At 43.2% G+C, this 27514-nt stretch overlaps 1 protein-coding gene across 1 annotated transcript in view; it reads right to left on the reverse strand.

Moving 5' to 3' along the window:
- Positions 1-213: 213 nt before the first annotated feature.
- Positions 214-27514, reverse strand: part of GOPC (golgi associated PDZ and coiled-coil motif containing) — a 57427-nt gene continuing 30126 nt past the window's right edge. Inside the window, 6 exon segments of the mRNA XM_077812991.1 lie at positions 214-3564; positions 4090-4270; positions 5005-5169; positions 6374-6469; positions 17372-17537; positions 19027-19202. Of these exon segments, the coding sequence (XP_077669117.1) occupies positions 3446-3564; positions 4090-4270; positions 5005-5169; positions 6374-6469; positions 17372-17537; positions 19027-19202 (903 nt within the window). The 3' untranslated portion in view covers positions 214-3445.

A 27514-nucleotide genomic window follows, 5' to 3' on the forward strand; every position in this document is an offset into this window, starting at 1 on the left:
GAAACAGCTCCCAAATTTAATTATTTTTGAGAGGTCTCCTACACCTCCATCTCCCTTTTTATTTTCTTTAATTTGCTGTTACATCTCACTGACCAAGATTGGATTAGCTTTAATGTTTAAGTTAAGGAGTTTGATTTTTGTCAGTGTCTTTTGTGCTTGATACATCCAAATACAGAGTACAACAATAAATTTAGCAGAAGCAGATCACGTATGGTGTTTGCTGCCTATTCACGTTTTATTTATAAAACAAAGAAAACCAGAAATGTTAATTGTAAATTAGGAACAGAAACCGTTGTAATGCATAAGATCCCATCTTTATTTACAGGCTAATAAAAAAATATGAAACTCAGCTTAACTAGGTATAATACAATTGTTGCACAATGTTACACCTTCCACAGATATGAGACCAACCCAAGATGGAAGGGTGTTTGGGCAGATTATACAATAAATAACATCTGAATATTGCTCACCATATCCATTATCAACACATCTGTGGTAAGTTTGAGATACATACAAACCCTCTCCACTGTAGTAAATACAATTCTACCATGGAAATATGAAACAATTTATGACACAAGTTAATTTACTGCCATCAAGTTTGTTTCTTAGTAAGCAGTGGTCCCACATCCCTTCAAACTCCATCCACCTTTAAAAAAGCCAAGAGATAGCTATTCCACTGAAGATTTTAAAAATATGGCCAAGGAATTATCCACACAAAGCTGCAGTCTATTCTCTTAAGAGCTTTGTTTTATTAGCGGAAGTAAAATATATACAAGTAAACAATGTTCTATACTTTTTTTAAAATAAAAAATGAAAATCTTACTTTCCTTGGAAACTCTTCATGTCAAACTCAATCAACCCTTGGGAACCAGTGGGTTTGAGTGTTCCAGTTATTGGCAAAACAGAGTAACATGTATTTATAGATTGCATTCAGATATGGCAACTTGTTAAACTACTGTCACCTTAAAAAAGAACTTCTAATAGTTTCATTATAGCAACAATAAATCTGCATTGTTATAGCAGGAAGTATGGAGTACAACCACACTATCCTTTCATAGAAAGTCCTAGCAACATTGTCCGACTCAGAGCTTCCCAAACAAAGGTCAGAAAAACTGACGTGCGGGGAAATTTTGGCATTAATTTGTCAGTGCTGGTCATCTTCCCAGCCAGTACCCCACTTCTATTACTGATCTCACCTACAGGATGATCAAAGCAGCAGGCAAATAGAGTGATGATGGAAGGAAAATGAATTCAGCAGCCCTGTCCAACCTCAAACTGGACATGGCCAAAAGTATTTGAAATGGAAGATTCTAGGTGCTTCAAGGGGGTGAAGGGACTTTCTCTTTCCCACAGATAAATATCCCTACACAGCTTCCCTAGACATGTCTAACATCTTCAAACAGAGAGGGAATTCAAGAAAAATGAAAACTGAACTCCCTTCTCTGACAGAGAAATACTCCACGCTACACTCAGATTCAGAGTACACCGAATGACAGTAGATGTGACACAATGAATGTCTGGATGCAACATTACAGCAATGAATTCATTTGCTAAAATGCACCTGAACAATTCATATGATACATGGAGCTTCAGATGCGCAGAAAGATGCCTTCATAAGCAACTGGTGATATGTTTCTTATGCATTCAGCTCTATTTTTTAATTAACAACATATGCTTAGAGGCAATATTATAGAGTATTTTAATATGCTTTACCACAAAAAAACCTGTCTGTAAATGAAACAGCTTTTTGAATGAATGGAACCATGCACAAAAATTCATGAAAAGAGCAACGGTTAAAGGTTTTATAAATAGCAAAATCTTTGAATTAAAGTATATACATTTTAAAGATATCTCTATAAACATATATATATAGTGTTCCTAAGAGGGATCAGTAACTGTGTTCTACATAAAAAGTTTTGAACATTAAACATTAGATTAATTGATATTCCTCTAAAGGCCTTAGAGATTTTTTCTCTATTTATGTACATCAATACAGTAACATTTGCAAAGCTGTTATTTCACATTAGTTTCACTCTCAAAATATAAAATCTCATCTTTTCACATTACAGTTTAACAGTCTGCATAGCAGTAAACAGGAGAGCAAGCATTTCGTGCTTTATCCTGCGTTAATAAAAGCTATTACACTTTTTATAGTTTGCGTATGGAGCATATTGTGTTTCACTAAAATTTTTATAGATACAGTATGAGAAACTAGCCAAGAAAACCACCATTAACTTTACTGTTTTCCAAACATGCCTTGGGCCTTTAGATGTACATCAATTACCTATTTTAGGATATAACTGCTCTTGGAAGGCAACAGTATTTCATTTAAACAGTAACAATTAAAATGCAATAGGTTAACAGGACTGTCATACTATAACACATTTAGGACCAGATACTTCATGGCCCCGAGCACCTGCTGCAAGATATGGCGTGTCTTCAACTCCCTTTGATTTAAAGATGATTTCAGTGGGAATCGAGCATGTTCAGTACCCATCCAAAAGTACTCAGCGTCTCATAGGATCAAGCCCATGATGAACAACTCAATGTATAAAACTACTTTATATCAGTTCTAACAGTATCCATTCAGTAACGAATACTGACTGTATGATGCTCAGATACAATGCACAAGGGCAGACATAATTCTGAACAAGCATTAAGCCAGTTTTACACTAATTTTGCATTTAAAAAACAAATAGAACAGTAGTCTGCTTAAATACTTTTGGAGAATATTTTAAGTGAAGCATTGATTGACAATAAATTGTTTAAAGAAATTAAATCTCCTCTCATGTAAAATGATTGCGTATTGGGAGATCAGAATTTACAACACTCAACAGTTGTTCTTTCCACTTTTGTTTTCTTAAACTAAAACATTTGCTTTTTGCTATAATGTGTGAAAATCTGAGTCATGGCATTTTTTTGTCCCCTTCCCCCTCACCGCCTTTTTTAATTGCAGCTCAAAAAACCTAAATGGAAAATTCAGGGATGCAGTGGTAAATATTCACTTCTCCCCTTTTTAACTGTTAAAGGTTAGTTTGGATCAAAGTGCTGTTCATTCTTTGCTTTTACTCAGTGACAAAGGAAAAAAATAAAGCTGGCTACAATTTAATTCTACACCCTTCAAGGACATCAATAGGATCCAAAGTTGAATGCATTTAAGATTATCTTCTGGAAACCACATGCTTTGGTGCTTACAGTTCAAGGAAAATCCATTTTACATGTAATATGTTAACTAATGTGTGTCACAGAGGAACAGAGTTTTACACATTATGAATTGCTCACAAAGAAGCCCTGAGGTAACCACCATTTTTTCCAGGCAACAGTAATACAGGTTTCCTTTGATTTTTAATAGTCCTTTTACAACCTACTATTGTATATAAAATTTGGAACAGTCTATACTGATTATCAATCTTTCCTGAAGAAGTGATCAGGCCAGTCGATTTCTTTAGGACAAGGACTCAGCAGAATCAGCTAGTTTGGGTGCAGTCTCTTCTAAGGGAGTTTGAACTGAATTTCCTAGGTCTCCATTTTCATGTCCATCAACACTTGGTTTCTTATCAAACACTGCAAATTAAAAATAATTATTTTTTAACAGGTGCTGAGGTAATCCGAGGAATTAAACCAATGAGCTTTACTTCAGAAACTGGAAAACTCATTAAAATAACTAAAAAATAGAACTATAAAGACTTCCAGATAAACATAATATGATAGGAAAATCTGCACTGCTTCTGTAAAGGAAAATCATGCTTCTCTAATCTAGAAGAAATATTTGAACACATCTACAAAACAGCGGAAAAAGAAGAACCAATTGTCAATGCATTAGGACTGGCCAAGAGTCAGAAAACAAAAAGTAGGAACAGTCTATTTTCTCATGGGAACATGGTTAAGAGGAAGTGAAAATCTGCAGATAATACAAATTTATCCAGGCTAGCCAAGGTGACTGAATGAGGAACTTCAGAGGGACCTAACAAAGCCAGGTGAGTTGGCTGCATGATGGCATACGAAATTCATTAAAAATTCTTAATTCCACTCAAACAGGTTTGTATAATGAAGTTTCAACCTTTAACATTTAGGCAAAAGAAGTTTTACCTTCTGATGGTTTGACATCTGCACTTGCATTTTTCCTATTAGTATCTGAATTTCCACCTTCCTCCAATTCATCAAGATATAAGCGATAGCGATGTCCACTTTCATCCTCATATTCTACATTTTCGTCATCTGAGTCTACCTCTGGCGCAACATACACCACTTCAAATTCAATCTCCCCTCTCTAGAATACAATAAAGATGATCATGTTACTTATTTCACAAAATGGATAGGGTTAAACTAGACTACTAACAAGTATATTTTGTTGACTATCTGAAATGCTTTGGGAAAATATATGAATTAACCACATACTCATCAAAGTGCATAGCTCTATAGTTCAAATGGCATTGAAATCTGCACTAAAGTAGTGAATAAACATTTCTGCTATGCATGAATAATAGTGTATGATCCCCAAATTTGCAAAACTTATGCTTTAGTGAAGAACGAGTTTACCAAGAATTTAAGTAGATCTATTAATTATTTGGAGAAGAAAGGCAAGTGCACCAAGGGAGGCCATGGTGCATCAAGGGAGATGTAGTCCAGCCCACAGAGAACGGGGACATGAGGTGACTAACCAACAATTTTCATGAGACATCATGGCAACATTTCCAATAAAAGAAATATTTCAGGTTTTGGACAAAATATAGTTTCAACAGTTTAGTACTGACTGAGAGAAGAATAATCAATGATGCTTCTTTACACATTTAGATGGAAGGCTCCAATCTAAGTACTGACCCAGCCTATCTAACTGCATCAAAACAATATCTAAGAGCATCAAAACATAAGGTGAACAACAGCTGCAGGAAACACTATCTAAACACAAGTGCTGGGGTTGAAAGAAAATTTTAAAATGCCAAGCAACCGAATAAGTAAGAAGAAAGAAGACATAAGCACATAATGATAGATAATATAAATTACCTGCTGGGAAAGAATAGTTACTGCTTCTTTATGCTTGGCATCTCTCAGATTCACTCCATTTACTGCCAGAATGGCATCTCCAACATGCAGACCTCCACATCGGTCAGCAGGTTGACCAGGATGGATTTCAGAGATTAGTATTGGAACGCCGTGCTCCTTCCCACCCTATCACCACAAAAAAGAAAAAGATGGGTTTATTTAAATGTCTGTTAACAGGAAAGCAATGTCCTGATAGCTTCTAAGTTTTTGTTTCAGTTTTTACAATAGAAAATTAGATAGTATACCTTTGGTGAAAATAATTAATTTAATGATTCCTTTAATTTCCCCTCTTCTCCCCCAGACAAGTGAACAAATTGAAGCTATATACTCGAAGAGTGAATGGTGGTAATTCTGATTATTAACAGAAAACAAAATATTTAAATCAGATATACAAATTGATGAAACAAGATTGTAAAAGTAAAAACATGTTTTTATATATCAGACACTGTGCCACTTACTTAGCAGCTACTTGCAGGATGCAATAAAATATAGGCACTATGGCCAGAATTTTCAAGCTCACTTGATTAAAAGTTAGATATCTAAATCCAAGTGACCTGACTTTCAAAGATACTGGGCACCCACTGCACTCACTAAGTTAGCCTTTGAAAATGAGCCCACTATTATTTGGATGTATGGAGTCGACACCAAAATTTGAAGAAGCTGGCCTATGCCAAGATTCTGTGAGGCAGTTCTATTATAAACCCTCACTTTCCTCTTTGCTTGCCAAGATTATATTAATTGGTTGTCAGAATTTGCCACTAACTAACCTGCATATAAAGCCTAGGCCCAGATATTCAATATTATTGGGTTTTTTAAATGCATGTTTCTGAAGTGAGAAGTTTAAAAAAAAAATTAGAAGTTTCAGATGTTTTTCAGCTATCTTGCACATTCTAGAACTCAAAATGTTTTGCATTATTTTATACATGCAGCCTAATGCACGTGAGATGATGATGGCATTAAAAGCAGTAGACTCATTGTTCCTTATATTTTATAAAAATAATCCTGCTATGTTTAACATCTTCACATTTCAAGTTAATATTTCTGTACATTTCCAACAGCAATTCTTACACTGAATAATACCCGAATGGTGATAGTACAAACTACTTTTTGTTGTTCATAGACAAAAGTGCATAAAAACAGTTCTATTTAAGTGTTTTTTCCAGTAGATTACTACTTAACTTATAATACTCCAATCTGTCCAAACGTGAAAAATTGGCATCACTGCATGCTACAGTATCACCTAAACTATTCTCCCTCAGCTATAGCAATGAACTAAAAGTTAACTGTAAATGAGGACAAAAGGTAGAAAATAGGTTTAAGTATTTATTACTGTGATTGAAATGCCTAGTCCTTCATGGTCTTCTTTAACAAGGAGAACTTTTCTGATTGGACCAACGCCTTGACTCTTCTTTAAGGAGTCTGGTTCCTAGTTTAACACAAAAAAGAATAAATATAAACATATGAACTAAAAGGTACTTTTATGGCTGTTTTTTCACATGCAGAAGGAGAATATAAACAGCAGCAGGTAAGTTACATTAATACAAGCCAACCAAAACGTAGAATATTCTTTGCCAGACAAACTGTGAAGAAGAATTGATGATGGAAACAAGAGAGACCACTCATCTTACACTCCTGATTGGAGGTAGCATTCCTGTAGTAGCAAGAGATGGATGAGACAAAATTCAGCCCCAGAAAGAAGAGGCAGACCACATAAAAGTCACATTTGGAAAGCTAGTTGGGTCTACCACTCAATATTAGAAACTATATTTTGCTAACAGGTGAAATTAAAAAACTTATGAAACCGTCCCTTAATTATTACAGTGATCTAGTTAATACATTCAGTATACAATCCCAAGCATTTCTGATCATTTTTTCCAGCAGGATATAAGAAACAACAACAAAAGTCCATCTCAAAATCTCACCAAAGCAGAATATATCAAGACATTTCTTTTTCTGTTATATTTTGTAAAATTTGTTGTTGCTATCACACATTATAAAAAAAAAAAAAAAAAGAAAGAAGCAACTGCACAGAAAATCTAAAGGGCCCAATATTTTTAGAAGTAATGAGTGTTTTAGGTGACTTAGTTGAGATGCTTTTAAAAGGCTTTATTTCAATGAGCATTTTCTATAAAAACCAGGATTCTTTAAGGTGTATCCAGTTGGGGCACCCAAAATCACTAGCCACTTTTGAAAATTTTGACCATGAATTTGAGTTCACCCCGAACTCTAAGTTTGTTATTCAGATTTTTTATAAAGATGGGGCTGTTGATTAATCACAGTTAACTCACGTGATTAACTCAAAAAATTAATCACAATTTAAAAAATCTATCGCAATTAATAACAGTTTTAATCGCATTGTTAAACAACAGAATACCAATTGAAATTTATTAAATATTTTGGCTGTTTTTTCTACATTTTCAAATATATTGATTTCAGTTACAACACAGAATACAAAGCGTACACTACTCATTTTATATTATTATTTTTATTACAAATATTTGCACTGTAAAAATGATAAACAAAAGAAACCGTATTTTTCAGTTCACCTCATACAAGTACTATTCTGCAATCTCTTTATCGTGAAAGTGCAACTTACAAATGTAGATATTTTTTGTTACAATGCTAAACTTTAAAGCCTACAAGTCCACTCAGTCCTACTTGTCATTCAGCCAATCGCTAAGACAAACAAGTTTGTTTACATTTACAGGAGATAATGCTGCCCACTTATTTACAATGTCACCAAAAAGTGAGAAGAGGAGGTTTCTCACTTGTGCAGTAATGGACGTTCTTCGAGATGAGTGTCCGTGTGGGTGCCCCACTCCAGGTGTTGGTGCATCCCTGCACCTTCGCTTGGAGATTTTGACAGCAGTACTTGTACCAGTTGTACATGCGCAGAGCCTGCCTCACGCGGTGAGTGTGCTTGAATAGTACATGTGTGCGACCGGTCTCCTCAGTTCCTTCTCTACAACGGAGGCTACCCCAACTCCGAAGTAGAAGGGAGGAGGGTGGGTAGTGGAGCATCAACAGGGACACTCATCTCAAAGAATGTCAGTTACTGCAAAGGTGAGTAACCTCCCCTTCTTCGAAAGGTCCTTGTGGGTTCTCCACTCCAGGTGACTTAAAAGTAGTGTATCTCAAGGAGGTAGGGACTTCAGATCTGGTAGGAATGCGGTAGATAATACAGCTCTGCCCAATCATGTATCAGTAAGGGCATAATGCTTAACAAATGTGTATTCGGAGGACCGAGTGGCAGCTTTAAAGAGGTCAGCCAGAGGAACTCTGCGTAGAAAAGCCACAGAGGTAGATACAGATCTAGTGGAGTGAGTCCTGATGCAGGCTGGAGGAATTGTCTCCTTTAATTCAGTGGTTCTCAAACTAGAGGTGCCGCTTGTTCAGGGAAAGCCCCCGGCGGGCTGGGCTGGTTTGTTTACCTGCCGCGTCCGCAGGTTTAGCCGATCGAGGCTCCCACTGGCCATGGTTCGCTGCTCCAGGCCAATGGGGGCTGCGGGAAGGGCGGCCAGCACATCCCTCGGCCCACACCACTTTCTGCAGCCCCCATTGGCCTGGAATGGCGAACCGCGGCCAGTGGGAGCTGCGATCGGCCAAACCTGTGGACACGGCAGGTAAACAAACCGGCCTGGCCCACCAGGGGCTTTCCCTGAACAAGCAGCGCCCCTAGTTTGAGAACCACTGCTTTAATTGATAGCACAGACGGATACAAGCAGAGATCCAGTTGGAAAGTCTCTGGGTGGAAACAGGTGTCCCCTTGGATCGTTCTGCAATGGAGACAAAGAGTCTGAAAGTGTTCCTAAAGGATCTGGTTCTATCCAAATAAAAGGTCAAAACCCTGTGTACATCCAATGTATGCATTGTGGATTCAAAGGAGTTTGCATGCGGTTTAGGAAAGAAGGTTGGTAGGTGTATAGGTTCGTTGATGTGGAATGACGAATGTACCTTTGGAAGAAATTTGGGGTGTAATCAGAGGGTAACCTTAAAATTAAAATTAAAAAATACTGCGTAGGGTGGGTCTGCCATGAGAGCTGCTATTTCTCCTGCTTGTCTGTAGGAGATGACTGCCACTAAGAATGCTGTTTTCATAGAGAGGGAGCAAGTGGCTAGGGATTCGAAAGGTTGTTGCGTTAAACATGTTAATACTAAAGTGAAGGTCCCACTGAGGAATAGGAGGTTTAATGTCCGGGTATAGGGATTGGAGCCCTTTCAGAAAGCGCTTGGTTATTGGATGAGCAAAAACAAAAGTACCGTCGATCTTGTCGTGAAAAGTTGTAATAGCAGCTAAGTGGACTTTGATGGAGCTGAAAAAAGGCCAGACTGTTTAAGGTCTAATAGGTAATCAAGTATGGCCAGAAGAGGCGCGGAAGTGGGAAGAATTTGGTTGTTCGAGCACCAATGTGTGAATCGTTTCCACTTTTGGAGATATGTGGTGCAAGTAGATTGTGTTCTGCTACGTAAGAGTACCCTTTGAACCTGTTCAGAGCATGCTAGTTTTCTTTGCGAGAACCATGGAGGAACCAAGCTTTGAGGTGAAGTATGGATAGGATGGGGTGAAGAAATCAGCCGTGTTGCTGTGATAGGAGGTTCGGAATGAGAGGCAACGAAATCACATTCTGGTGAGGAACAAATACTATGATTGTCTGGGCCACGACAGGGCAATCAAAATTACTGTGGCACAATCTGTTCGTATCTTTGTCAGAACTCTGTGGAAAACCGGTATTGGGGGAAAAGCATACATTAAGTGTTGAGCCCATGAGATGAGGAACATTCTCCTAGGGAATGTTTGCCCAGCCCCACTCTGGAGCAAAATTCAGGACATTTCTTGTTCTTCACAGTCGCAAAGAGGTCCAGGGTTGGATAACCCCGAACGTGGAATATATTACATATGATCATGTTGTTTAGCTCCCATTCATGATCCCAGGGAAAATGTCTGCTTAATTCGTCTGCGGTGGTATTCAGGGCCCCGTGAGGATAGGCGGCTGATATCTGGATGTTGTTCGTGAGGCACCAGTTCCAGAGTTTCATGGCTTGTGTGCAAAGCGAGTGAGATCGAGCCCCTCCCGGCCTGTTGAGATAGAACATGCATGCAGTGTTGTCTGTCATTATCCAAAATGGTTCCAAATGAATAGGAGGAAGTGACAGCAGACATTGAGTATGGTTTGCAGTTCTAGGACGTTTATGTGTGGGGAGGCTTCGGTTGAAGACCATCGCCTCTGGGCTGTGTGGTGGGACATGTGTGCTCCCCATCCTGTGACGGATGCATCGGTAGTCATTATGAGTGATGGAGCACCCTGGAGAAAAGGGACTCCTGAGCAGAGGTTGGAAGGAACTGTCCACCATCAGAGGGAGTCTTTGACTCTGAAGGGTATGGTTAGAGGCTTGTTTAGAGGGTGTACGTTCGGTCTGTAAACCGTGGGCAATCAAGCTTGGAAGCACCTCATGTATAGGCGTGCATTTTGACCACAAAAATACACGAGGCCATGTGGCCTAATAGTTGCAGGTGGTCTCGTGCAGTGACCTGGGGACTGTTGCAAAGTTTTGTAACCAGGAGTTTTATGGTGTTGAAACGATCGAGCAGGAGAGACGCTATTCCTGTTTGGGAATCGAGGTGTGCTCCTATGAACTCCAGTTGTTGGGTAGGAGATAAGGTGGACTTGTTTTTGTGTATTTGTAGGCCAAGGGAAAGGAAGCAAGCGACGGTAAGTTGTGTGGATCGAAGAGCTTCGTCGAGCGTTGAGGCTTTGAGGAGACAATCGTCGAGGTAAGGAAATATTATAACCCCGTTTCCTGAGGTGGGCAGTGACCCCCGCTAGGAGTTTGGAGAAAACTGCTAGATAGGGCAGTAGACAGGCCAAAGGGCAACACTCTGCATTGAAAATGTGTCGAACTGAGGGTAAAATGAAGAAAACGTCTGTGGGCTGGGTGAATAGTCACATGAAAATAGGCGTCCTGTAGGTCGAGGGCTGAAAACCAATCGCCCTGCTCCGGCGCTGGGATTATGATGGTGAGGGTAACCATTTTGAACTTTTGCTTTTTGATAAATTTGTTTTGCTGCCTGAGGTCAAGGATTGGTCGCCATCCCCCGGTTTTCTTTTCTGTTAAGAAGTAATGGGAATAGAAACATTTCCCTCTGTGTTGTTCGGGCACGATTTCCACTGCCCCCAATTGAAGGAGATGATGTATCTCTTGGAGGAGCAGTTGCTAAGAATTGGGCAGCGTTATCTCCTGCAAATGTAAACAAACTTGTTTGCCTGAGCGATTGGCTGAAGTAGAACTGAGTGGACTTGTAGGCTCTAAAGTTTTACAGTGTTACATTTTTGAATGCAGTTATTTTTTGTACATAATTCTACATTTGTAAATTTCACTTTCTTGATAAAGAGATTGCACTACAGTATTTTTATGAGGTGAACTGAAAAATACTATTTCTTTTGTTTATCATTTTTACAACGCAAATATTTGTAATAAAAAGAATATAAAAAGTGAGCATTGTACACTTTGTATTGTGTTGTAATTGAAATCAATATATTTGAAAATGTAGAAAACAACCAAAAATATTTAAATAAACGGTATTCTGTTATTAATCGCACGATTAATATTTTTAATAGCTTCACAGCCCCTAAAATAAAGATGTTTTGACAATCAACACGATTAAGCCCAACATTTTGAAACCTATGTGCCTGAAGTTAGGCTCCTAAATCCATAAGTTGGCACCTAAACAGAAGTAGTCTGGTTTTCAGAAGGGCTGAGCACCCATCACTGCCAGGGAAATCAATGGAAGCTGCGGGTGCACAAGATAGAACCACACTTTTATCCACTGTAATATATGTAACACCATAATGATTCCGGATTATATCACCACATACAAGGGAATACAAACTACATCAGAACATGCATGAAAAAAGACAGTTACCTGTTCCGTAACTGGTGTTCTTCGAGATTTGTCGATCATGTCTATTCCAGAGTTGGTGTGCGTGTTCACCACGTGCATCGGTACTGGCAGTTTTTCCCTTAGCAGTACCCGTACGGAGGGAGCACCGCTGCAACCCCTGGAGTGGCGCCTCTATTTCGCGCTATAAGGGGAGCTGCGTACTCCCCCTACCCTCGGTTCCTTCTTGCCGGACAACTCCAACAGAGGGGAAGGAGGGCGGGATGTGGAATAGACATGAGCAACACATCTCGAAGAACACCAGTTACGGAACAGGTAACTGTCTTTTCTTCTTCGAGTGATTGCTCATGTTTATTCCACAGTAGGTGATTCCAAGCTATATCTGTTGGAGGTGGGTAGGAGTTCATGAGTTCCCAGGACGCAGCACTGCCCTGCCGAACCTGGCTTCATCCCTAGCTTGGGAGACAATCGCATAATGCGAAGTAAACATGTCAACTGGCAAGTGGCAGCCCTACAGATGTCTTGGATTGGGACATGGGCTACACACGCAGCCGACGAGGCCTATGCCCTCGTTGAGTGTGCCCTAAACGATCAGAGGCGGGGAAACCCCTGCAAGATCATAGCATGCGTGTATGCACGAGGTGATCCAGAGAGAAAGGCGCTGGGTGGAAATTGGTTGCGCCTTCACACACTTGGCCGACGCAACAAAAAGTTGCAAAGATTTCCCCAATGATTGGTCTGATCCAGATAGAAGGCCAGCGCCCTACACACATCGAGCGCGTGAAGGCGGTGTTCCTCGGTTGGAGGAATGAGGCTTGGGACAGAGCACGGAAAGAACTATGTCCTGTTCCATATGGACGGTGGAGACCACCTTGGGGGAGGAATGCCAGAAGTGGGCGAAGCTGGACTTTATCCCTATGGAAGACTGTATATGGGGCTTCCGAGGTCAAGGCCCTGAGCTCTGAGACACGTCGGGCCGACGTGATTGCTACATGGAAGGCTACCTTCCATGAGAGGTGAGATGAGGAACACGTGGCCAGGGGTTCAAAGGGAGGTCCCATGAGGCGGGACAACACCAGATTTAGGTCCCATTGCGGTACAGGGGATCTGGCATACGGGAATGAGCAGTCAAGGCCTCTCAGGAAGCGGGCGGTCACAGTATGGGAGAAGACTGAGTGCCCTTGTACTGGCGGGTGGAAGGCCGATATGGTCGCCAAGTGTACCCTGACAGAGGTGGGTGCCAGCCCTTGGGTCCTAAGGGACAGGAGGTAGTCAAGGATAAGCTGGAGCGGTGCCAACGATGGGGAGACTCCCTGCCCCTCCTCCCACCTGGAAAATCCGGACCACTTCGCCAGGTACATCCAGCGTGTGACGGCTTCCTACTCTCTATGAGGACCCACCTGACTTCCTCTGAACACCTCCTCTCCTCCTCGTCTAGCCACTGAGCAGCCACGCTGTCAGGTGGAGAGCGGCCAGACCGAGATGGAGGAGTCAGCCCCCGTCCTGGGAGAGGAGGTCCGGGCGAAGCAGCAACCTCCTCGGAGGGGCCGCCAACAGGTCCAGGAGGGTCCCATACCAGTGTTGGCGGCCCATGCTGCGGCGATAAGGATATATGCTTTGTCTTTTTTTACTTTTTTGCAGCATTTTGCCGATGTGGGGAAATGGTGGGAAAGCACAGAAAAGCTGACCCAACCACTGCAGGAGGAAGGCATCCAAGATCGCACCCCCCCCTCCAGAGCAGAACCGGGGGTAACACCGGTTCTGGCGGGTTGCGAACAGGTCTACATGGGGAACCGCCCACTCTCGGAAGAGCCCGTGAGTGACCTCTGAGTGGAGCAATCACTTGTGCTGGGGGGGAGAAAAACCTGCTGAGGCGATCAGCTTGTGTACTGCGGATGCCTGGTAGGTGGAAAGCCCTCAAGGAGATATCGTGGGCTATACAGAACTCCCACAGGCTATGGGCTTCCCGGCAGAGGGCCGAGGAACATGTCCCACCTTGCCTGTTGATGTAGTACATTGCAGCGGTGCTGTCTGACCACCTTGCGGCAAAGGTGCATGTTGAAAGCAACACACGCCAACCGTATCGCCCTGAGCTCCCTGACATTTATATGGAGGGACAGGTCTGAGGTTGACCACATCCCTTGGATTTGCATGTTCCCCCTGTGAACTTCCCAGCCCAAGTCCCATGCATTGGACACCAGGTCTTATGATGGAGTCACTTCCCGAAAAAGAACCCCTCGCAGCATGTTGCTCGGGTAAGACCACCATTGTAGGGAGGCAACTACCAGGGACGGTACCGTGAGAACCTTGTCCAGCCCGTCCCAGGCCTGGGAGAACTGGGAGGCTAGCCAGAGCTGGAGGGGCCTCATTCAGAGCCTGGCATAGCGGATCACATACGTGCATGCCGCAACGTGCCCCAGGATCTGAAGGCACACTCTTGTCGTTGTCACCGGAAAGGCCGTGACCGAGGCGATGAGATCTTTGAGGGTCTCGAACCTGCTCAGTGGCAGAGAGGCTGTGGCCCTTACAGAGTCCAGTAGTGCCCCTATGAACTCTATGCGCTGCACCGGAACTAACGTTGATTTGGTCTCGTTCACCACTAGGCCGAGATCGGCGCATGTGGACAGGAGCAGTTCCACATGGACCCTTACCTGAGACCAAGAGTTGCCCTTTAGAAGCCAATTGTCCAAGTATGGAAAGATCTGCATGCTCTCCCATCTCAGGTGGGCCGCTACCACCACCATGCACTTCATAAAAACCCTGGGCACTGTGGATAGGCCAAACGGGAGGACCGTAAACTGATAGTGGTCTAGCCCCACCAGGAAATGGAGGAAGCGCCTGTGCCCCTCGAAAGTATGGATGTGGAAATACGCGTCCTGAAGGTCCAGGGCCGCTTACCAATCTCCCAGGTCCAGGGAGAGGATAATAGAGGCCAGGGACACCATGCGGAACTTGGAGTGGACCACAAACCGGTTGAGATCCCGCAGGTCCAGGATGGGCCTGAGACCCCCTTTCGCCTTTGGGATCAGGAAATATCGAGCACAGAAGCCCCTGCACCGGAATTCTATTGTTACTCTTTCCACCGCCCCCAGGTGTAGTAGTCGCTCCACCTCCTGCCCTAGGAGGTAGGCATGCTTCGGGTCCCCTGGGCCCACCAGGGACGGGGGGTGGTAGGGCAGGGGTGAACTGAACTGCAACGTGTAGCCCTTGGAAATGGCTTTGAGGACCCACTGGTCCAATGTTATACGGGACCATGCCACCTGGAAGGCACACAATTGGTTGCAGAACACGAACTTTATTAATACGGGGTTTTCCCTGGCAATTGCCCTGGTGCCCCCCTGCAAATAGTCAAAACTGCCTCTTTCCCTGCCTCTTGCCCTTAGAGGGCCCGGGCTGTGGGGCAGAGCGGGACTGTTGCTGAGGCCAGCGCTTTTGGTCTCTCGGCCTCTTGTACAGGGGCTCGTATCTGCTCCGCGCAGGTTGAGCTGACGTTTGTGGTTTGGCCTTGTCCTTAGCCGGAGGGACATAGAGGCCCAAGGTCTGCGAAGTAGCACGGGAGTCCTTCATCCCATGCAGCCTGACGTCCATCTGCTCTGCGAACAGGGCTTTCTTGTCAAACGGCAGGTCCTGCATGAGGGACTGGGCCTCCGCCGATAGCCTGGACAGGAGGAGCCATGAAGCCATGTGCATAGAGATCGCGGAACCCATCAAGCGAGCTGCTATATCAGCCATGTCTGACGTTTCCTGAAGGGCCGCTTTAGCCGCCATCGCCCCCTCATCCACTAGAACCTTAAAGTCCTTTCTGTCCCGCTCCAGGAGGAGTGGTTCGAACTTTGGCAGGGACTCCCATAGATTAAAGTCATATCAGCTCAGCAAGGCCTGATGATTGGCCACCCTGAGCTTGAAACTTGACAAGGAATAAAATTTCCTACCAAAGGCGTCCAGTCTCCTGGCATCTTTGTTCTTGGGGGGTGGGTGCGGGCTGGCCCTGTCGCTCCCGGTGGTTCACCGATTACACCACCAGAGAGTTAGGTGCTGGGTGAGAATAGAGGTACTCGTGGTTCTTGGCTGGCATGAAGTACTTCCTCTCAGCCTTCTTGGAAATTGGGGCCAAGGAGGCGGGAGTTTGCCACAAGGTGTTGGAGATGTTGGTTACTCCTCGGTGGAGGGGAAGAGCCACGCGGCCCGGCATTGAGGAAGATCGTACATTAAAGAGGGAGTTGGAAGGGCCCTGCAGCTGGAGGCTGGACGCCACCCACTTTAGCAGGTCTTGATGCACCTTGAAATCTTCCTGCGGGATAGAGAGGCCGTGTCTATGTTGAGGGCCCGCTGGAAGTGCTGCTCCGATACTCACTTGTCTCGGTGCCAATGCCCGCTACCGCACGGCGTGGAAAGACTCCTGCCTGGATGGTGTCAAACCAGGTAGTCTGGCTGGTGTCGAGGGTGGTAGACACGAGCTGCAAGTTGACTGGTCACTGCGTGTCAAACAAGGCAGGGAGTGGTCCTCAGAGTGGAAGCTGTGCCATGCCGGGGAGGTCTGATGAGCACCCACAGGGTACCGGCAAGCTCAGAATGTCTCATGTGGCCTGTAGAGCATCCGCTCAGCACGAGTCGGAGGTTTTGGGCCCGGGGAGGGAGGGGATGGGACGAGGACCGAGGGCTGCCCAACAGGGGACCAGCGTCTCCCCTTTCCTTCTCTCAGCGCCGCTGCGAGGTGGAGCCCTTCCCCTGCTTCTTGGAGGGGGAGCGGTGCCGGCTGGTGGAGGGGGCTTTGCTGCGCACCAATGATGTGGTGCCAGGCACCAAGTCTGCTCGGTGTGCCAGAATTGGGCCCAGCGCTGATTCCATAAGGAGAGCACGATGCCTGATGTCCCTCTCCTTCTTAGTTCGCGGCTTGAAGGACCGGCAGATCTTGCAGCGTTCACTCACCTGAGTTTCGCCCAAGCAGCGGAGACACTCGGCATGTGGATCACTCCCTGGCATGGAATGGCGACAGGAGTCGCACAACTTGAAGCCTTGGGCACAAGGCATGCCCTGAGCCCACTCTAACAACTGAAAACTACTTTCTACGAGCTACTAACACTAGCTAAAGGTACCACTAAGATCAACAGGAAAGGCTGTAGCAGAGCTGGAGCAAACGCACCTTCACTGGCGGCAAGAAGGAACTGAAGGTGGGGGGAGTGCGCAGCTCCCCTTATAACACTATATAGAGGCGGTGCTCCCCCCATACAGGTACTGCTAAGGGAAAAACTTCCGGCACCACTGCACGTGGCGAGCACGCACACCTACTGTGGAATACATATGAGCAATCACTCGAAGAAGAAGGGAGGATTATATATATTAGTTCCCCCTGGAAAGCTGTGAAGGACTGGTGGAGAAAATACGGGAAGGCAGGCTCATTAAGATAAGAAATATCAGAGTTCATCTTACATGCCCTGGTGGTGCTTGCATTGGTCGTTTCAGGTCATTACGACCCCGACATGCTCTAATAACAGTTTTGTGACGATGCAGGTGTATTTCTGCTTCTAGCTGGTTCCAAAGTTTATCATGAGCAGGACCCTTCATATCTCGACCTAGTAACTGAATCTGCTGGACCCTACAAAAAGAGGAAGAAGAAAAAAAGTGTGTACAATACATCACAACTGAAAATTGAGGTATTCCAATACTCTCAATTTACCTGCTTTAGTGAACTGCAGTGTTGTAACTTGCACCCATGTGCTTGAACCAGCACAACTGCAACAATGCTGAGCATGTACACACACAGCACTCACTGAAAGTTTCAGGACTGTAGATTGCTGTACATACCTACCTTACAGTATACAGCACAGCTCCTTGAAGCAGGTGCATATGGCTTGTAAGGTGAGGGGTTTTGCTTAAATTAACTGTAACTGCAAGATTTTCCCTGTCTAGTGAAATCCTCTCTTTCCCTCAACCCCTCCAACTCTGGACCCTGCCTCAGAGGCCCAAACCCCCACTGGAGGCAACCATTTGGGATAGAAACCTCCAACCATTTCCGTGGGTATTGGGCAAGAAACATTGTCTGGCAACAGCTGGAACTGTAGTAACGGCAGAGAAAGAAATTGCCTGGGGTCCCCCTGCAATCCAAGAGGCCCAAATTGTTTCAGAAGGCAGCCTTAGAGTACTGTCTCAGTGGATGGACAGTGGTGAAATCATACCAGAGGGGTACTCTGGCTAGAGGATAATTTAATATCCTTTTAAAATCAAAGAACTGGGAAAATAAAAAATAGACAAGGGGTAAAAAATGCAAAAAAAAGAACTAACGATTGCTTTGTATGGGGCAGTTAGGGATAGTTTTAAACATTTTGAAAGATAAAAGGAACTAACAACATGTCCCTATCATCACTCTCACTATTGATCATCTGTTCAATCCCCTTCCCACACCTTTCACTGGATTTTTGTCTTTTTAGATTTTAAGCTCTTTGAACTAGAGACAGTGTCTTTCTATATGCTTACACAGAGGTAAACAAAATGGGGTCCTGTCCCTGAGTGGAGCCTTTACGTTTACCACAATATAAATAAGCTGTGATTTTACATTTAATTTCCCTTTTTATTTTGGAATAAATATTGGTTCTTTAAACATACCTTTAGAATTAGGCTATTATTGAGGTAGTCACCTTAGGACATTCATGGAGCTAAGGAAAACAAATTTTTATTCTATGAGATGGAAGGGTTTCTTTTATCTCTCCCTGAAGAACAGACATTTGCTTTTCTTACATGGGGCAGGAACCTGACCTGAAATAGTCAGCTCAAGGCTGAGGCAGAAGTATGCATATTCCTAAAAGATGCTTCCAAGCTGCTGGTTATAGTTAGCAATGGACATAGTGAAAGTCTGGTTTATTTTCAATAGCAGGAGGAACAGAGGACCTAAGGTTAAACATATCCTAATCCTTCCATAATTCTGACTCTCATATACAATTATTTTTTATTATTTGTATTATTGTATCCCTAGGATTCCAACTCATGGACCCCATTGTACTAGGCACTGTATGAACAGAACAAAAAGATGGTAACTGCCCAAAATAGCAAAATTATCATGGTGTGGACCTGAAATTACTTGTACAAACCTTCCAGCTAGTTCTTTATCTAAGTATTTGGCTGCCAGTCTTGCCCCATAAACCTCTGCCTGAAGCACAGCTATGTGTCGACGCAGTGCCTCGTTTTCCTTCCTCAGTAACTTCACCTCGGCTTCAAGTTGAGCTTCTTTCACCTTTTCTTTCTTGTTGGCTTCGAGCTCTCTCTCCTAAAAAAAAAGAAAAAGAAAAAGAAAAAAATTGGTTGTTTTTACTTAAGTTATTTCAGGAACAGTGCTAATTTAACATTTCTGCAAGTAAACATGCAATAACTGCAGCATTACATAATGCATTACTCCCTCTAGAAAGTATTGTGGTATTGAAGCTATAGTTCCTTTATTATAAAGACTCTTACAAAAGAGCCATAAAATTGTCTTCCATCGGGATTAACTTTCCTTACATCATAGGATTCTTTTCCTTTAAATAAAAGACATAGAGGAAGGTTTCAAAAGGCATAAATGGCAATTATGTGCTCAACTCTGGCGGGGGGAGGAGGGCAGGGATAGCTCAGTGGTTTGAGCATGGGCCTGCTAAACCCAGGGTCGTGAGTTCAATCCTTGAGGGGGCCATTTACGGATCTGGGGCAAAAACTGGGGATTAATCCTGATTTAAGCAGGGGGTTGGACTAGATGACCTTCTGATGTCCCTCCCAACCCTGATATTCTATGATTCTATGAAAGTAAGTAGAAGCCAGGCACCTAATTCCTATTTGTGCCTTTGAAAATCTCTCCCCTAAACACCACCAATACTAAAGACGTCTAGACAAAACATTATGTAATATAGTCATCAATTTAAAACAAAAAATTAAAAATAAAATTAGTTACCACTTCATTAACAAATTAAGTCTTATCATCAAATTATCTGTATGCTATCAAATGTGTGGTAAATTTAAGAGGCAGTCAAGCAAGACCTTTAAAATATATGCCAAATGCACATGGGTGACGATATCTATGTGACAGTATCTCTGAAAAAAACTGGTTGTAATGCCTTGCTAGGGTTAAGACCTGCCTAGCTTTGGAAATTATTTGAAGTTTAATTTCCAATGGCAGTAATATGCTACATATTATTTTACTACTATTTGTTATTTATATTGCCATAGTACACAGGAGCCATAGCCATAGATTGGGACCCTACTGTGCTAGCACTCGACAAACACAGAACTAAAGTACAGTCCCTGCCCCAAGGAGTTTACAATCTAAGTAGAAGACAAGAGACAACAGATTTAGGCAGATGGGGAAATACAAGGAAACAAGGAGACAATATTGGTCAGGGTGACAGGACTGCTGGTGTACAGACCACTGCCTAACTGTTGTCCAGTTTTTTGTAGGCATCATGGCAAGGGAACTTTGAGGATGTTTATGGGGAGCGCTTCCCAAGCTTGTGGGGCAGTATGCAAGAAAGCACACAGTGCTTGTTTGAAAATTTAATAAGTGGGTGATGGAGGCTGGCATCATGGGCCAATCAGAGGTAGATGTCAACAACTCAATACCTAATGAAAGATGATAGGTAGGGTGGGGATTGACTGTGAAGGGCTTTGAAAGTGAGTACAAGCAGCTTATGTTTGATGCGATAGAGAAGGACAGCCAGTGGAGGGATGCAAAGAGGAAAGTAACACGGTCAAAGCAATGGCCTAAGAAAATGATATTTGCAATGGATGAGTGGGGCAAGATTGTATTGGTCAAGACCAGAGAAAAGGATTTTGCAGTAATTGAGACAAGAGATGGTGAGAACTTTGGAAAGAGTTTTAACTGTGTTGATTGATACAAAAGGTCGGATCTTAAAGTGTTATGCAAAAAGAATTGGCAAGGTTTAGATATAGCCTGAATGTGAGGTCTTAGAGAGGTCCAACTCAAAGATGACACCCAGGTTATGGGCCTGAATGACAGGCAGGTTGTTGATGTAGTCCAGAGTGCTCAAGAGAAGAGATAGCAGGGTGGGTGGAGATTAGCATCTCTGTTTTAGTCATGTTGAGCTTGAGCTGAAGGGGAGACATACATGAGGAGATGTCAGAGAGACAGGCCACAATTTTAGCTTTGTCATAAGGAGACAGTCTGGGGTAGAGACAAACCATAGTTAAGTAGTAGCATAGAGATGGTAGTGAATTTGTGTTTGCAGATGAGATTACCCAGAGATAAGGTGTAGAGGGAGAAGAGAAGGGTCCAAGGACAGAACCTTGTCAAACCCTACAAAAAGTTAGTGAGTGGATAAGGAGGATTCTCCCACGGACATACTGAAGGAGCAATTAGAGAGGTAAGAGGAGAACCAGAAGAGGACAGAGCCACAGAAGCCAAGAGAGGACAAGATTTCAAGAACAACATGGTCATCTGTGTCAGAGGCCGCTAACAGGTCAAGAAGGATGAAGACAGAGTACTAGTTTTGAGCTGTAGTATTAGAGACTTTCTTGAGTGTGGATACAGTGGTATGCAAGAGGCAGAGCTGGACTGGATAGGGTCTAGGATGGAATTGACAAAGAGAGACCCCAGACAGATTGTAGACTATAAGCTCAATAAGCGTAGTGATAAAGGGAGAAGGGAAATTTGGTAGTAGTTGGAAAAGAAAGTGTGCTCAAGGGTGGGAGAAACTACAGCATATTTGTATTGTAAGGGGAAAGAGCCAGAGACAAGCAGAGGTTAAGTTGAAGAGTAAGGGAGAGGAGATCATGAGATGGGACGTGATGGGGCAAGTAGAAAGGTTAGAAGAAGAGAGCAGATAAGAAAATTCTGTCTCTATGATGAGGGGAAGGAGGCAAGAGTTGTAGGAAGGGAAGGCAAGTTGACGGGAGGGAGAGTGTCATATCATATTTTGTCAAATTTTCTCTTGGATGAAACAGGCAAGATCTTGCGGAGGCAGGGGGAGGGAAGAGTTTAAGGAGTGAGTCAAAGGTGGCAGAAAGGCAGATGGGGTTGCAGGTATGTGATTCAATAAGTTTGAGAACTCAAGCTGTTTAGCAAGGAAGATGGCAAAACTGAAGGAGAAAAGAACAAATCAGTAGTGGAAGAAGTCAGATTGGTCATGGAATTTCCATCAAAGTTGCTCCACTGTGCAAGAGCAGGAAAGGAAGAAACAGATACTGAGGGTGATCCAGGGAAGGGGGCAGAAGGGTGAACCTTGTATGGGAGACAGGGGCAACAACCATATCAGTGGAAGAAATGGAGGAGAGCGAACAAGATGTCAGTGCTGATGAACTGGAAGCATGGAAAGACTGAGTGACAGAAGGTGAAGAGAAGGGCTGATGGGTGATGCTTAAAGACACCACGTGATGGTCAGAGAGGGGAAATTTGGGAGAGAGCACAGTGCTTAATGAAAACTAAGTCAAGCGAACAGCTCTTTTGGTGAGTGGGAGAGTTGAACCAGGACTGCAGGTCAAATGAAGGTTCAAAGGAAAGGAAACACGTAGCCAAGGGGTCAAACAGATCATCAAAATGGAAGTTGAAGTCAACATGGATAAGGCCATGTCTACATCTGGTTAAATTGGCACTGCTGCAATTGATGCGGCAGTGTCGTTTTAGCAGGACTGATGAAGACACGCTAAGTTGATGGGAGAATGCTCTCCTGTTGACATCTGTACTCCACCTTCCCGAAAGGTGTAAGCTATCTCGATGGGAGTCGGTTCATAGACACCACACTAAGTCCTAAGTTACGTCGACTTCAGTTACATAACCGAAGTAGTGTAACTTAGATTGACTTACAGCGTTAGTGTAGACCAGCCCCAAGTGTGGGAAATTGGGAGAACAGGAAGAGAGAGAGCCTGGACTTGAAATCAGACAGAAAGATTGCATGTCCAAACTGATCCACAAGTGCCAGCCTCACATAGATCACTTATTTCTCTTGAAAGAAAATTACCAACAGCTGAAAATTATGTATAGAGTTCTACATATTCTTACAGCAAAAGAAACTGTTGGTAGTGATACCATTTTCATTCACAATCAGTCAATTAAGATTGGATTTGGGGTAAACCTCCTCAATGGCTCTTCCAAAATATCATAAATGTGCCTATGGGTGTCTATAGCTTACACAAGCCTGTTAATAAAAACAGCAACAGCATAAAATTAAAAATAACTTGTTTGTCCATTGAGTAAAAAGAACTTTAAAGGTTTGTCATTCCCCTAACCTCTGTCTGTCCTTAGATTGTGAATTTCTTGATTCAGGGTATGTCTGTCTGTCTAGAAAACACCTAAGCATATAATGGGCACCAAACATATGGAATTAAAAAATAAAAATCACCCCCCCCCACTATTGTTATAAGTGACACCTAAACTTTACTGAAACATTAAAGACAAATATTTTTCTCAGTTTATTTACTTTGGACATTTGACAGCATTCCGTGTATACTTGGTGTCACTGTTTCCTACGCATGGGCATGTTGTCAGTTTCGACTGCTGTTAATACAGATCTTTCACCCAGCAAGAGATAGAAATAGCATTCTAAAACAACTTCTTTCCGGGGGACTCACGGACAAACGTTGTACCTGAAACTACTTTTAAAAAGTGACTAGACTTCAAGTTGACAGTGTTCCTTTAAGACCACAGGCCCTTATCCTGAAAACTGCTCAACACAAAAGGATCGCTCATCATGCAAAGCCCTAATGAAACCAAAAAGGTCCATGCAAGGGTCCTCACTTGTGGAGCATCTTGCAGGATTGGTGCCTAAATGTGCAACTTTATGCACAGAATTCAGCAAAAAGACTGAGTTTTCCAGATATGAGGAGATCTACATTATTTAGTACGACAGACATTTATTTAATATGAGGCTGCTCCATTTTTAAACTTAAAAGAGTATCTTCTTATCCTGTATTTCTCCATTCCTCATGATTAAAACAATTATGAAAACTCAAATTACTGTACAATACGCAATCTGAATGCAGAGAAAATATATAATTACCTTTCCCGAGACCCAGAGCACAGATATGGGCTGTAATTTGCTCAACTCTGATTGCTATTATTTTAGAGAATCACTTCAAGATGAAGGAACTTTATGATTACTTACAAATAATGAAAAAAATCACAGCAGAAAAGTAGAACAGTAAAAGGTTAGGGTCCACTACATTTACTACTATTTCCTTTGGTAATTTTTTACTGCAATACCTATATAAATTTCACTAAAACGTACATATTTTGTTGTCAGATACTTAAAATTCAACTTGATATTAGCATCAATTACACTGGGTTGTAATTATCTGAACATACCCCGTATTGGAGTGGTAGGTGAGTGATCTCTTCGTGAAAAGTATTTGCCAATGTGTAACAGGTTGTTTTTGTCTTTTATCATTTTTCAGTGTGAGTTCATTTGAGAGCTTAGTGCTTGTTTGGTGTTACCTGTAGAGGCGGTGCTGGGGCATTTGATGCTCTGGATGAGGTACACAGATCGTGATACGCATTTATAGGACCCTTGGATCTTGAAAGGTGTGTTGTAGAGCAGTGGGTCTCAGACTAGGGGCGCCACTTGTTCAGGGAAAGCCCCTGGTGGGCCGGGCCGGTTTGTTTACCTGCAGCGTCCGCAGGTTCGGCCGATCGCAACTCCCACTGGCCATGGTTCGCTGCTCCAGGCCAATGGGGGCTGTGGGAAGGGCGGCCAGCACATCCCTCAGCCCGTGCCGCTTCCTGCAGCCCATTGACCTAGAGCGGTGAACCGTGACCAGTGGGAGCTGCGATCGGCCAAACCTGCGGACATGGCAAGTAAACAAACTGGCCCGGCCCGCCAGGGGCCTTCCCTGAACAAGCAGCGCCCCTAGTCTGAGAACCACTGTTGTAGAAGGTATTGATCATCATAGCACTGAAGATACATCTTCAGGTTTTGCATCTATTGTTTTGGCAGAATCTGGTGCAGCTTTGAGTTGGTGTGTTCTAGTCTGTGGGGAGCTTGCTTCTGATGATGAGGTTGGGAGATTGATTGAAGAGGGTTCAGGGAAGATTTCTTTCAGCATGTGGTCCCCATCAAATATTGGTTGTAAATGTCTGATGATACCCCATGCGCATTCCTGTATGGGGAAGAAAAATCCAAACAACTGCACCACCCTAGTTGTTACCTACTATCCCATCCTGGTATCAATAGAGTGTATCATCAGATAATTACAACCCAGTGTAATTGATGCTAATGTCAAGTTGTATTTTAAATATCTGAAAACAAAATAATTTTATAACTCTGCTGGACGCTAAAAACCATGGACTGAACTGACACCCCCATTTTATAGTTCATAACAATTTGTAACACACCTGCTGCCTACTAACCCTGCATTGTCCTATGAAACTAATCTCATCTAGGAAGTTAGACGGGTTTGGCCCAACCAGCTTCCAGCCACAGCTATTGTCATAGTGGTATGGCCATAGACAATTGTCAGAATGGTGAACTTCCCATAAGATGAAGATTAGTATATTTCTCATCTCCTAAATTGGCATGTTATGTAGTTGAATAAAGAGACTGTATTACACATTAGTACAGCATAGTACATATATTGGCCCCAATCCTTAAATATGACTGAGAAATGCATGGCACAGCTCAGGATGGGGAGGCAGAAAGGTAGTTTTAAGTCACCTTTGTGACCTTTGTATCATGACCTTCCTGATCCAGCTGGGTATATGCTGGGTTGATTCCCAGGTGCAAATTAGATCAACCTGGCACACAGTCACAGTCAGCCCAGGGTCAGAAGGACTGGAGGGGAGAAGAGGCGTAGAATACAGTGACAACAATTTTGGCTTAAAATTTCCTTTATGTCTCCCCATCCTGAGTTGTAGCATACACCCTCCCCAGCTTCACCAAAGAATTGAAGATACCGTATGCACTATGTGTACTTTTGGTATAATACGGGTTCTGCATTTAAAACAGATAAGTTAGGGAATAAGAATGGCCATACTGGGTCAGACCAATGGTCCATCTAGCCCAGTATCCTGTCTCTGACAGTGGCCAGTGCCAGGTGCTTCAGAGGGAACGAACAGAACAAGGGAATTTCAAATGATCCATTCCTGTTTCCAGTCCCAGCTTCTGACAGTTGGAGGCTGGGGCTGTGTCCCTGACCATCCTGGCTAATAACCATTGACAGATCTATTCTCTAAATGTGAGGCATAATACTTGCTAGCCTTCCCATTCCAAAGATCATATATTGGCCTGTGGGCTAGTCTAATTCACTTCCTCCCCATGGCCATTGGGCAATTACAGGAATTACCAGGGTGCAGGGATGCCCTACCCACATCCCTTATAGGGCATGCCCTTGTTGTATTATGGCAATGTGACACTGCACTCCATATGATTTTATGAAAAATGCTAATGAGTGTGAATATAATGTAACTGGAATATGCTTCATGCAAAAGGTCTCTTGTAAGTATCATTATAAAACTTATAATCTACTGAGTGTGGTCATCCTATTTGTATGTATGTATCATTCTTGTATCAAACTAAAAATATAAAATATAACTCTGAGGGCCTATTGTAATTATGCAAAGTGTGGGCCATTAATGGTGGTTTGGAATCTTGATGGCTCCCATCAACCAGAACAACTGACTGTGGATAGCTCTGTTTGCTTGCAGGCCTTCCTGTGAGTCAGCCTGGGAGGAATGAAGGCTTGGGCTCTCACAGGACATGTGACCATGTCACCTGGTACTGAAATCCATCTTAAACCTGGTGCTTTTCCATTTAGAAGGGAGGGGGTGGGGACCCAGAGAGACAAAGAATTCCTGCCTTGTGCAAAGCTATATAAGGAGGTGAAACAGAACAAAGGGGGAGGCAATCATGAGAAATCCCCTAGCTACCACCTGAGCTGGAACAAGGGCTGTACCAGGGGAAAGGATTGTGCCCAGACTAGGAAGGCGTCCAGTCTGTGATAGAAGCTTATTGAAACATCTCTGAGGGTGAGATTTTATCTGTATTCAGTTTTCTTATTGTATTAGGTTTAGATTTGCATGTCTTACTATATTTTATTTTACTTGATAAGTCACTTTGTTCTGTCTGTTATTACTTGGAACCACTTAAATCCTACTTTTTGTATTTAATAAAATCACTTTTTATTGATTAATTAAGCCAAAGTATTTATTAATACCCGGGGGGTGGGGCAGGCAAAAATCTGTGCATATCTCTCTATCAGTGTTATAGAGGGTGAACAATTTATGAGTTTACCCTGCATAAGCTCTATACAGGGTAAAATGGATTTATTTGGGATTTTGACCCCACTGGGAGCTGGGCATCTCAGTGTTAGAGACAAGAACATGAACAAGGTCAGCTCCCAGACTACTGCACTGGGCAGCACAGCATGGGGAGGAGGTGACCAGCCCTCTGTGGAGAAGGAAGTGTTTCAGGACTATTTAGAAAAGCTGGACGTGCACAAGTCCATGGGGCTGGATGCGTTGCATCCGAGACTGCTAAAGGAGTTGGCAGATGTGATTGCAGAGCCACTGGCCATTATCTTTGAAAACTCATGGCGATTGGGGGAAGTCCCGGACGACTGGAAAAAGGCTAATGTAGTGCCCATCTTTAAAAAAAGGAAGGAGGAGGA

This window comes from Eretmochelys imbricata, chromosome 3 (assembly GCF_965152235.1).
Source record: "Eretmochelys imbricata isolate rEreImb1 chromosome 3, rEreImb1.hap1, whole genome shotgun sequence".
NCBI lineage: Eukaryota > Metazoa > Chordata > Testudines > Cheloniidae > Eretmochelys > Eretmochelys imbricata.